Raw genomic sequence first — 12,673 nt, 5'->3', positions numbered from 1 at the left:
TGCTGGTCGCTCCAGTGCTTTCAGACATAAGCTTATGCACTGCTGTCTCACAGCGTCTTTCCCTAAGTTTTTCCAACCTGGAGTCTATCCTCCCTCGGGGTGGAGTACATCCCACCCCGACCCCATGAGGCCACCACTCACCCTACTTTCCCAGCACTGTCTCCCCAGTGTGTACTCCAGAGCCTGGCATTTAATAACAGATGCTCGACAAAGATCTCCTAAATACTATTTAGCCCTTAAAAAAAGGAGATCCTGCCATTTGTGACTATATGAGTGGACCTTGGGAGCATTACGCTAAGTGAAATAAGTCAGACAAATACCGTATGATCTCACTTATATGTGGACTCTAAAAAAGAATTTAAAAATATTTTTTAAAAAAAGAACTCATAGCTACAGAGAACAGACTGGGTATCAGAGGCCGGAGGTGGGGGGGTGGGGGCGGGGGGCGTGGAAAGATGGGTAAAGGAAGTCAAAAGATGCAAACTCCCAGTGACGGTAAGATATAAATTAAGATCTGGGGTATAATGCACAGGATAGAGAATATAGTTAATAATACTGTATTGCAGGTTTGAAAGGTGCTATGAGTCCATCTTAACAGTTCTCATTATAAGTAAAAAAATTCTGTAATTACGTGAGATGGTGGATGTTGATTAGACTTACTATGGCGATCACTTTGCAGTATCAACTTACATCGAATCATCATGTTATACACTTGAGACTCATATAAGGGATGTCGATTATATGTAAAACAAAACAAAACAAAACGAACAAAGAAACAAATGAAACCGGAAGCGGGGAACTCAAGTGTTTGCTGCATAAATGACACTCAGGTACAAGTCCCCACGTCTCCGCCGTCTTCCAGGTGGAAGTCACGGGGTCTGCACTAGCTCCTAGGGATTTCTTTCTCCTCTTTCTAATCTCTTTTTTTTTTCCTTTGTCTTATCTCCACTCTATCACCTCATCAGTACAGGAACACCTCAGGCTTCCTTGTGTCAGCCCAAGTGGCCAGGTTCCCAGCTGTTCCCTGAGAGTCCTTCAGACCTTGGCTTAGGGCTTGGCTGTCCACACAACATCAGGGCACCATGCCATTCGAGAAGCGGCACACAGCTGGGTGTGTGTAGACCGAACTGGGACGTGGTTCCGGAGAGAAACAGAGAGATGTAGTCTCCCTGACTTTCACACACTCTCCCCTACCTCTGGCCCCCTCTCTCTTCTGCACAAGGGGTTCTAGGTACTGGATTTAAGAGAGGGGACAAAGCGTGGTGAGTACCTAGCTATCTTCCCAAAGAGGTGCGCTGGGATTAGGTGCCCTGGGGCTAGCTTTCTCCACACTGGGAGATTACCTAAAAGCCACCAGCAGTTTGCCAAGCGGCATTCAGCTAAACTCGGTACATTCTGCTCAATGAAATACATCATTTTAGCTAATGGTCACTTAAAATCCAGTGTCACTTAAAATCCTGTCAATTCACTCTAGAGAGTCTTCCTCCCCTATCAAAGGCAGGAAGGAAAATTTCTTTCTTTCCTCATGCATACTCTGAAGCTCATGCTTTTTAAGCTGCTTGGGGTGGGTGTGGGTGGGAGACAAGCGGTAACTCCAAAAAAAGTTTGAAAACCGTTATCGAAGGCACAGAGAAGGACTGTGACCTGATTTATATGTGATAAAACTGATTATTTGTACATAACTGGGCAATTAAGACTTTGGGATGGCAATTAATCCTTTATATCATACAGATTCGGGAACATGAACAATCAAGAAAGAAAAACATAGAAATAATTATGGGATAATCTTTCTTCAGGTAAACATAATACGAAACAGCAGGTTGGGCTTGTAATATAGGTACAGACATTTATGTGATGTTTACATCATCCTCCTTTTTTGTATAACGTGAAAGAGGAAGAGTTAAATGATGTTCATGGAAACCGAGGTGATGGAGCAGGCAAAGCCTATGATGAAGGCTCCTGAGTGCCCCTCAGCCCTGGCTGCGTTCTTCCCGAGGGGGCCCCACCCCCTCATCGCACCGGAAATGTTGTCGCATTGGTGATTTAACTGACACCCCTGGCGTGCGTTCAGAACCCTACTGTTCCACAGCACGGACGTCCCACGTCAGTAAGATCGAACGGGGCAAATTTTCCGTGTCTTTCGGAACAACTAAGATGTGTGGCTGCGAAAAATTTACGTGTAGGAACAACCACTCCATTAAGCTCGGCACCAAGAAACGGGGGGTGGAGGAGACTGCCTATTTTATAGGTACTTTTAAAACATCGATGTTTCAAGTGCGGGGAAACTGGATTTTTTGCAAGGCTAGAAATTAAACTAAAATTCTTATGACTGAAAGCCAACGTCACGACCCAATATTTATATCTTAAGAATGGAAGTATTTTGCGTCAGTTTCTAATCTGTGGTATGAAACAAGTTATATAAGTAAAGTGTGTTTTGTGTGGGGTTTTTTGTTGCTGTTGTTCGTTTGTTGATAACGCGGCTTTGCTGGGGTCGGGGAGGCAAAGGAGCTTACTTAGTTTGGGTACCGGCTGTGTGTCCCAAAACTGGTATCTGTGTTTGGCAGCCTCATCGATGTTCCTGGCGGGGCCCTGGCATGCCGACAGCAGCTCCACGGCCCTCTGGATATCCTGCAGCTTCTGCATTGGAATGGCAGGATTCTACGACAGCAAAGGCACACAGACACGAACCATGACGCGGCCGCCGCCGCTCCGGACCCCGGGGCAGACGCGGGCACCTGCCGCGGGGACGGCACATGGGAAACGCACGGCCAGGGCCTCGGGCTCGCGTGCGCTCACGCGCGTTAAAATACGCGCGGACGCATCGTGTTAAAGATGACGACAGCTCTACGGTCTCACTGGGGCTCTGACAGCTTGAGAAATGTGAAGGAAATGGAACCACCCTTTGCTTCGGTGTCCCACCCATCCGCGAAGGGTCCTAACTAGCCATCGGTCATGTGGGCGGAGCAGCAAAAGGGAGTGACATGCAAGGCATGCACCATTGTCGCACAGCAGCAGCCGGCCAGCCCCTAGCCCTGGGGTCACTGTCAGGGTTAATGTCTGCAGGAGCAATGCGGGGACAAAGGAAGTAACTTCTGGAATGGAAACGAGGCCGAGAGGGGAACGTTTCGCTTGTTAAGGAGGGGTGGGGAGGGAGGGGGGGGAGAGAGAGAGAGAGAGAGAGAGAGAGAGAGAGAGAGAGAGAGAAGAAAGAAATCTGCATTCAGCTCTGAGCTGGGAAGGACGTGAATCAAAAAAGGATGCTTGTAAGGGCGCCTTCCTCCCGCACCACCCGCCCTCTCCTGCCCTGAGGCTCGTCCAGAAACAAGCCCTCCCACAAGGACAAGCAGTTTCCTCTGCCAATTCAGATCCTGGGCCCCCCTAGCCTGTTCTCCCCAACCCAACGTTGGAGGCTAACCTCCTTTTATTAAGTAAAACATAGTCTCAGCCTATAAAATTGACGTACCTTTAAATTCTAAAGCTCTCTCCTCAAAGCCAACATTCATTATTTCTGAAGATTCCCCAGCTTTTTTTTTTTTTTGGAAAATCCCTCAAATAATGTCATGCTACATGGAAAATGAGACTATCCTGGAAATGAGAGAGTAGTACCTGGGACTGAATATGGAAATCAATGGGTTTTTTTCAATATGCAAAATCGTTGATTAGTTTTCAAATTTTGATGCCATCTAAAGACTGCCTCTTCACTATAGCTCAGAAGTGGCTGGAAGGAGTTTCAGAGCCCTTGGGCTTCCTGCATATTGACATGCCATTAAGACCAAGGAAAGGGACCAGGGACCCTCAGTTGTTTAAAAACAGCAGCTCTAGATGTCTGCTCAACTTTGACCGCGATGTGTGTGGTCTGCAGCAAAGCCTTTAACCTTTTGTGCTTGTTTGCGCAGTACAAAACGGGGTTTATTTCGTACAGACCGTCCTGTGGTTCCTTTACTCGCTGGGTTCCCTTAAGATTCTTGCCACTACAATGATTCAAGGAAACGAAGTGTGGGAGTCTAACCAGAGGTAGGTTCAAGTCTTAATGTCTCTCCTTGTAAGCCTAAAGCATCACCCAGGACTGCCCCAATTCCCGTAAGCTGTTATATTTTGATTATAATCTAAATCGCAAGGCTCACATCTCAAATACACATATTACTAATTTAACAAAATACTTTTGCTGTTCTAATTCGTTGTGTTTTTTGATTTCTCCTGTTTGGGTCTCTTTTGAATCTCCAATATAAAAGCAACTGGTTTCTAGCAAAGAGAAATTTGCATCCCTTTGAACCCCAGACAACACAATCTGTAAGGAGCCTTACACCTCAAACGGGAACTAAGCATATTCTAGCTAATGATGCTTGAACATGCATCCATTTATCTTAACAAGGGCAAAGCAGAATCCACTCTTACAAAAATACACCTGCAGTGTCTACGGTGAATGTGTCACGGTAATCCTTCTTTCCTGATAGGAGTTAAAGCCTCCAACACTAATATATCAAATGCAAACTATCCTGTAAGAAACGTGAACCAGCATCTTTGTTCCAAGGAAGCCAGTACTGTCCCAGCTCCACAGAGAACTGCTCGGCTTGCTTTCTACTCGACCTAACTAATGAGCCTCATCGGGTTGACCGGCAGTGTTTATGTGAAATCACCATTTATGAATTATTTATATCCCCCCGCTTTCTTAAAGCACCATTTTCAAATCCACGGGGACAGAGCAATAAGGAAAACTCAGCTACGATAAATTCTTAAACCTATCCATCCACCTGCTGTAGTAGGACCACCTGGGGAGAAATGAACCAGCATTAGGAGGAGCGAGCAGGTACCAACCCTGCATTAGCTTCCCACTGTTTTATTCCTGTGTACGAGTCAGACACTCTTCTTTTCCTCTCTCTTCTCCTTGTGAAGTAAGTACATCGGTTGTACACTTCGCCCATTATTTTGCAAACTTAATACTTATTAATACAAATTTAACACTTATTAGGAAAAAGTGTCTAACTCCTCTACCACTGAGAAGTCTACATGCATCTAGATAAATATTTTCTTGTGGTTCTTGAGTGTACAACAGAATATTCTCTAAACACAGTCCGCTACAATTTAGGGTGTTATCTAGAGCTGGCATCAGCTCAAAAAAAAAAAAAAAGAAAAAAAAAAAAAAATGGAGCCTAAGTTTTAAAACATAGAGTGAAGAAGAACCCATATTAAAACAATTTCGACTTATTCTTAATTTAAAAAGAAAATAATTTCTCTACCACATCATGCTACACAGCTCCTCCAGCTTTGGCCGGCTCTAGTTTCTTGTAAGTGACCAGAAACAGGAGAAGGGCTCGAAATCTCTAGGGGTACAGAGATGGTAGGAGCGGATGGTGATGACAGAAGCCATAAGGAGAGAGTCCCAACTGCATACAAGTGACCCCGAATTTACCTGATGAAGCAATGTTTAGAAATGGAAATAACAAATCTTGCAAGCTTATGGTGTACCTCATACGCGTTACCTTGGAAATTATGCCCGGTGGATAGGATATTTATTACCTGAGAACCAAGGTGAAAAACTAGGGAGGAAGCCTCCACTTTCTTCTCACCCCAGGGGAAAACTAGGGCAAGCAATTTTCCTTGCCAGTGGTTCCTGGTCCTTACGTGTAGAACAGGCAACAACGACAAAACTACCTGTAAGATTCACTTCGGGCGATATATGCAAACTCCGTGCAAGAAAAAAAATGACAAACCCCACGAAACTTGCATAATGAGCATCACTGCCATGTAGGCAGAGCGCGTAATAACACAGAAGCCACTTAATAACAAGGATCTACCTGTAATCCCACAACGGCCCCGTGAGTCAGGGACAAAGCATCATCCCTGTTTCGCAGATGAGGAAATGGGCATAAGGAAGGGCAGGACCTTGGGTGAAGGCCCAGCTTGAGAGTCTCGGAGCCCGGGCTCCCCACTGGCCTCCCGAGCCCTTTCCACTACAATACATGCCACAGGCATTAAAATAGCTCTAGTCCATGGCTCTGCGAATTCTGCCCGTCGTCACTGTGAATGTCTTGTGTCAAGAAGGCTCTGCGTGTCCCCGAGTCTGTCACAGCTGGGGTGACGGGGGTTGGCTCTAGAGACTGGGGCACCTGCCATCTGTACCACCGGATGCACCAATCCGCCAACGCGGGGCCCAGCCCGACGACCTCCGCTTTGGTCAAAAACGTGTCTTCAGGGGGAACACTGGGAGCGATTTCCCACCCTTGGCAAGGGAGTAAAGAACGGCCACCGAAGACTGGTCCGATTCAAGGTCAACGTAGGACTTACCTGTGGCTGCTCCTGCTGAAATCGGCTGCCAGATGGTGTTGTGCTATTCAGATAATTAGACAGACACCCAGAAAAATTAAAACGTGAATATCTTCCGAACTCAAAGGCATCAAATATTTAGTGTAACTTCAAAAACAAAACCTAACCGCTCGCACTGGGAGTCTGTTGTTCTACGACTACAATCTATAAACTTAATTTGCTGAGAAACGGGGGGGAAATGCGGGAGGTATCCTCAGACATACAAAAGCACAGTGTGTGTACATCTTCGTTACCTGGGTGCCTGCGTCAGTTTTAGGAAGGCTGCAAACACCCTCCGATTACTATAGGCACTGTCACGGCAAACCCTAACTACGCCTCTGACGCGACAGGGTGCTGAGCTCACAGGCATGAGCAGCTACACGGGTCAAAACGAAACAGGGCTCTCACTTTTGAAGGCTGCTGAATCTTAATCTCCTGGGAATCAGATGCAGAGTCTGACTTGGTGCCTCCAGAATTTGGTTTCTCCTTTTTTCTCTTCTGTTTCTTCTTTTTCTTTTTGGCACCCAAGTCCCCTCTGGCACTTCTGTGAGGAAATTCACAGGGGTGGGGGTAAAACAAAACAGATCGTTATATAAAATGGATCATTTGGAACAGCACACGTTACACGTAGGAGAAAAAAAAACTATGTTAGGATGTGTTATCTTGTGATTTATAAGAAACATGTATATTTGATCATTCAGATGACCAAATACATTCTTTTTCATATACACTTGGTTTTTCATTGACGGTTCCTGACTCAACAGCTCCTAAAACCTTTGGACTGCCCTGAATGATGACAGCTTCAATGTGTCTCTTGTGTTAATGAGGGACTTTTGGAAAGCACATTGGGATGGTGCTGGTGGCCAGTGGAGCCACTTGTCATGTGATTAGAGCCAGTCATGTGATTAGAGGATTGGAATTTTCAGCGCCACCCCCAACCTCCAGGGAGGAGAGAGGGGCAGGAGAATGGCCAGTGATTTAACTAGTTGTGTCCATGCAATGAAGCCGCTAGAGAAACCCATCAGGGCAGGGTTTGGAGAACTTCTGGGCTGGTGAACACGGGGAGGTGCTGGCAGTATGGGGCGTCTGGGGAGAAAAGAGAAGCTCTGCGCCCCTCCCCACACCTTGGCCTAGGCATCTCTCTGGCCTGGATGCTCCTGAGGTGGATGCTCTTAGAATAAACTGGTAATCTAGGAAGTAGACTGTTTCCTGAACCTGTGAGCTGCTCTCAGCAAATTAATGGAACCCGTGCAGGAGGTCTTGGGAATCTGATTCACGGCCAGTCTGTGCGAAGTACCGGTTCAAACCTGGACTCGTGGCTTATGCCTGAAGGCGGGGGGCAGTCTCGTAGGGCTGAGCCCTTACCCTGTGGGATCTGATGCCATCTCTGGGTAGACAGTGTCAGAGCTGAGTTCGGCTCTCGGACACTCTGCTGATGCCTAAGAATGGCTTGGCGTTGTGCGAGGAAATGAAATTTAGTCAGTCAGATTAGGAGGCTGACGGGACGAGTGACTCAGAAGAATATTAGTCTAGACTCTTCGCCCCGCAGGGTGCTTGGAGGTCACGGGCGCGGGAAAACCGCAGACGTAAGCCATGTTTTACAACGGGAGGGAAACAGCCTTCCCAGTTACCCCCACTCCACCGCTCCGCTCCGGGGCCTTTCAAGGGAGCGATACACGCTATAAAAGAAAATTCACTGCGGACACCTTTGGGTGCGACAAACCACTAATCTGGACACGACGGCACCAAAGAAACTGCTTTTCTGCAGAGGGGTAAATTCTTCCTGATAGAGACTTTTACTAGAAGGATTAACAACGGAAAAAACTCCAGACGAGAACGACATTTTTTTGGTAGAACACTGCTGTTTGGAACCTTTGTCATCCTACGGGTGGCGCCTTCTGAAAGCGAATGAGGCGCAAAGAGATTTAGCTTTTCCGTTTTGCGGGGGGGGGGCTATCCTACTGTAATACCCCCAGAAGGTCATTTAAATTTGGGAGTCAGAGGTTATTATCCCATTACTGCCTGACGTAGGGAAAAGCGATGGAAATAACCGGCTCCATTTCATGGTTCTCAGTTAGCCCTGCCGGTCCTCGCCCATCCTCTTTCTTGAATTGTTACCTAATTCTCAAATACATATTCATCACATAAGACACAATCGTTGTCCCAGCATATAGTCTTCCAAAACTGTCTGTCCTCTCCAAGCATGCCTTCGTTTTTCCTGTGAACGAGTTTTAAACAAAAACTGATTCTTAAACGTTCTGAAACTTGTCTTTTCCCTCCTTCCATTTCACAACGTGTCTTGGACTTCTTCCCACGTCAGGATATATCATGCTACCTCGTTTCTTTTTAACAGCTGGGTAGCATCCCGCCGTGTAAATACGCATGTCATCCCTATATCAGAAATGCAGCTGCCAAAACGTATTCTGGGACTTACACCCTTGTTCACTCGTGCTAGCACATCCCAAGGTGAAAATGCTAGGTCAGAGGGCGCGCAGAGTTCCAGTTTTAGTAGGTAATTAAGACTGCTTTAATAAATGTCGGCTCTATTTCCATCCCACCAACAGTAAGTCACCGTCTCCACTTCTGCAGGTAAGAAGCTTGGAAGTCAACACGCCGTCCTAACGGACTGAAAAAGCAACGGTTTTCTTCCCGGGTCTGCAAGAGAGGCAGTGACGCAGGGCAGACCGCCACCCTCGCCCTCGGCTGAGAGAGACAGAGAGGCGAGGCAGGGAGTCGCTGCTCCCCAGAGCAGGCAGTCACCCGCCGAAACCGCCACAGGAGCCGGTGTCCAGCTAGGAAAACCTCCGCTGTAACTGACCGAGCGCTGGAGGGGACACACGGACAAGTCTGAGCGTCCAACACTCCACGGCTCGCCCACATTTGTGTGAGTTTTACCGTGAGGGCGAATCGTTTTTTTTTGAAACACACCAGAGAACTCTGTTCTTCCTAAGGATGTCTGCCCTCGGGAGAAGCGAAGCCCCCAGGCCCCGACCCGCTGGGGGCCTGACTGACCTGGGGAAAGGGGACAACCGACTCCAGCCCACTCTCACCGCCCTGTCCTGCCTCCAGTGGGGAGAAGAGAGTTCACAGCCCAGGGGCCCGGGCTCACTGAAGGACTGGGCCCTGGTCGCAGGACTGTGGAGCGTTTCCCAACCCCCCACACCTCACCACCACATTACCAAAAACCGATGTGCAGCAGTTCCTCTTACCCAGTTATTACATCCGGCTGTCAAGAGAAAAATTACAAGGCATACGAAAAGGCCAAAAAACACAGCTGGAAAAGACAGAGCAAGCATCAGAAGCAGACAGGGCAGGAAGGTTGCTGGAATTATCAGGGTGGGATTTAAAACAACCGTGATTCCCATGCTAAGGGCTCAGACGGACAGAACACACAGCATGAAGAGCGGCCGGGGCGATGTTAACAGAGAGATGGAAATCCTAAGGGAAAAAATGACAGAGATTAAAAACACTCACGGAAAGGAGGAATGCTTTCGATGGGCTGATGAGAAGACTGGGCGTGGCTAGAGAAAGACCTTCTGAGCTTGAAGATATAGCAATGGAAACCGTCACAGAAACCCCCAAAACTGAAAAGCGAAGAGAACAAAAGATTGGAAAAGCAGAACGGACTATCCGAGGACCACGGGACACCTACGAAAGGTGTGACACACACACGATGGGCGTTCCCGAAGGAGAGGAAGGAGAGAAGGAGCTGGAGAAATGTCTGAAGCCATACTAACTGAGGATTTCCCCAAATTCATGTTACACACGAAACCACAGATCCAGGAAGCTCAGAAAACATCAAGCAGGATAAATGCCCTAAAAAAACGACACCCAGGCATATCATTTTCAAACTATAGAAAAACAAAGATAAAAAAATCCTGAAAGAAGCCAGAATGGGGGATAAAAAAAAAAAAAAAAAAAACGCCTTGCCTATAAAGGACAAAAAAGAGCAAATAAGAATGTCAGTTTCCCCACTTCTCTGCCAGACCGAAATATTACCGTTCTTCTTCATCCCCAACAGTTTTACAGGGAGAAAAAAAAACTCACCGCAGATTCAACTCTTCTTTATTTAATCACAAGCGAGGCTACACATGTTTTCACGTGTTTATTGACCATTTATATTTTTTCATGAATTGTTCATTCGTAGCCTTTTTCTGTTAGCCATATTTTAAAAAATGGATTTGTAGGTACGCTTTATCTCAGCATGGATAGAAACTATCGTTTACTAGATATCTTTACTTTGGGAACTTTAATCTCATTTAATCTTTGCAATAGACCTATGAAATTCTCCTTTATGGTTAGATTACTTTGCCTAGTTTATTGCCTATTATTTAGATTACAAATACTTTACCCAGTTTATTTCTTTAGCGTTCAGCTGTATTTATGATATCTTTCCCTGCAGAGACATTTTAAATTTTTATGGAGTCTACTATTTAAACATTTTCTCTTGCAGCTTCCTGGCTTTTAAATCTTGCTTTGAAAGGCCCTCCTTATTCTAAAATTATATAAATATCCTTTTATACTTTTCCCTCTGTTAACTTTATGACTTGGGGGGGGGGAATTTTCTCTTTCTAATTCATTTGGAATAGACGGTATGCAATGTGGAGTACTGTGTCCCTGTTTTACAAAAATACATTATAAATACATGGAGCTCCTTATACCATGACTTGTTATTACTTGTTATTACTTGTTATTACACGGTATCGCCCAAAGACTCACAAGCAGATATAACAAGAGAGGTGGGCATGCCTACTTCTTGCAATCACACTGTGAGGTTTCCCTTTTGCCGGACACTACTCCAGTTTCAAAACACGTCTGACAATTCTTTGATACTTCTCCCAGCAAGAAGCGAGGCCTCTTCCCCTCCCCCTTGAATCTGGGCAGTCTTATCGGTTTGCTCTTAACAAAGAAGTAACACTCTATGACTCTAAGGCTAGGTCACAAAAGGCCATGCAGTTTCCACCTGGCTCCTTTGGGATGCTCGCCCCTGGGGAAAGCCAGGGATCATGTAACAGGTCTGACCGCCCTGAGACCACCGGGCTGGCAGACAGGGCAGCTCAACTTCCAGGCAGCATCTGGCACCAGCCAGCAACCGTGGGAGGGAGGCCTCTTGGACCGTGAGCTAAGTCAAGTCTGCAGAAGACTCCCCAAGACAACATCTGACTACACCCGCACAAGAAGCCCTCGGTGAGAAACTGCATTCCCCAACGTCCTCACTCACAGCATCTGCAAGCAAATAAAGTGGCAGTTGTTTTATGTCACTAGGTTGGTGATGGGTTTGTTACACAGCAATAAACACTTAGAACGGAAATCTGGTATCTGAAAACGGAGGGCTGTTGCTAACAAAAACCTAAAACTCGAGGCGCCGGCATCACCGCCAGGTGGAAGGCCCCTGAGGAGACTGTTAGCAGAAGCCCGATGGCCTCCGGGAGGCTGCTGGCGAGGCCTCGAAGAAAAATAAAGAAACGGTACTTCAATGCTTTCTTCATTTTCAAATACAGAAGAGATTTAGAAAAGGAGGTCCCTGTTATGTAGTAGAGGGGCGCTGATAAAACCGCTGCCAGCAGTAACGTGGGAAACAGAAAACGCATCTAATGAACTTGACGCTCTAACTGCAAAGATTTCTGGGCCGAGGGCTGAAAGTGCTGGCTTCTCCCCGCGGACTGCGACAAAGCGAGAGGGGGAGCAATGAACGAATGAGCTGCTTGAGTTCCGAGTGCAAGTTAGGGAATATACCCACCCAGCCAGCACTTTCTAGATTAAAGAACAAAACCACCCTTTATCCCCTGCATCTCCAGAAGGCAAAGGATTTGCACATTAAGAAAGAGTCTCAGGACAGAGAAAGTCCACCTTCCTGGCCCTGTTGACCCTTCGTGAGGACCTCAGAAAGATCTCGGGGCTGCCTCTTTGATCCTCCCAATCAGACAAAAGGCCTCCTAAGCTACCCAATGGTGTGCCCTGCACATCCTCTCTAAACGATCCTGCCCTCTGAGAATCTTGGCCCCAGAGCGGCCTCAGCAGGAGCCCAAGGAAGAGAAAAGCTTATCTGCAGGAGATTTGTGGGTGGATTCTGCCAAGTGGAGTGGATTGCCAATTAAAGCACAAGAAGCTTGTGACACTTTTAAAAGAATGACAGCGCAGAACAAAATGAAGAGAGAGGCCTTTGGACCCTCAGCCTTTTTATAGGCGGGAAGCAGACGCAGAAGGCTACTCACTCAGCTGCAAAGTCAGTTTCCTTTTAGACGGACGACTCAAAGGGCGCAACCAGAGACCAAAGGTCAGTGACCAGAGCCATGGAGAGCAGCTCCCCAAAAGTAGGGCTGAACTTGAATCGAGGAACCGGCGTCAGGTTGCTAGGTTTCGGAGCGGC

At 46.8% G+C, this 12,673-nt stretch overlaps 1 protein-coding gene across 3 annotated transcripts in view; it reads right to left on the bottom strand.

Moving 5' to 3' along the window:
- The window catches only part of NMT2 (N-myristoyltransferase 2), a 55,834-nt gene that overhangs the window by 23,166 nt on the left and 19,995 nt on the right, over window positions 1-12,673 (bottom strand). For 2 of the 3 annotated variants that reach the window (XM_036228168.1, XM_036228167.1), the window contains exons 2-3: window positions 6,712-6,847; window positions 2,514-2,658 (exon numbers count right to left, since the gene is read on the bottom strand). In XM_036228168.1, coding sequence (XP_036084061.1) covers window positions 2,514-2,658; window positions 6,712-6,847 — 281 coding nt within the window. Of the gene's footprint in view, window positions 1-2,513; window positions 2,659-6,285; window positions 6,329-6,711; window positions 6,848-12,673 lie in introns of all 3 variants that reach the window. The other variant, XM_036228166.1, reaches the window with a different exon arrangement.

The sequence above is a fragment of the Rousettus aegyptiacus genome, unplaced genomic scaffold (assembly GCF_014176215.1).
Source record: "Rousettus aegyptiacus isolate mRouAeg1 unplaced genomic scaffold, mRouAeg1.p scaffold_m13_p_10, whole genome shotgun sequence".
Lineage (NCBI taxonomy): Eukaryota > Metazoa > Chordata > Mammalia > Chiroptera > Pteropodidae > Rousettus > Rousettus aegyptiacus.
Note: the sequence above shows the minus strand (reverse complement) of the source record. Positions and strands in the feature narration are given on the sequence as shown.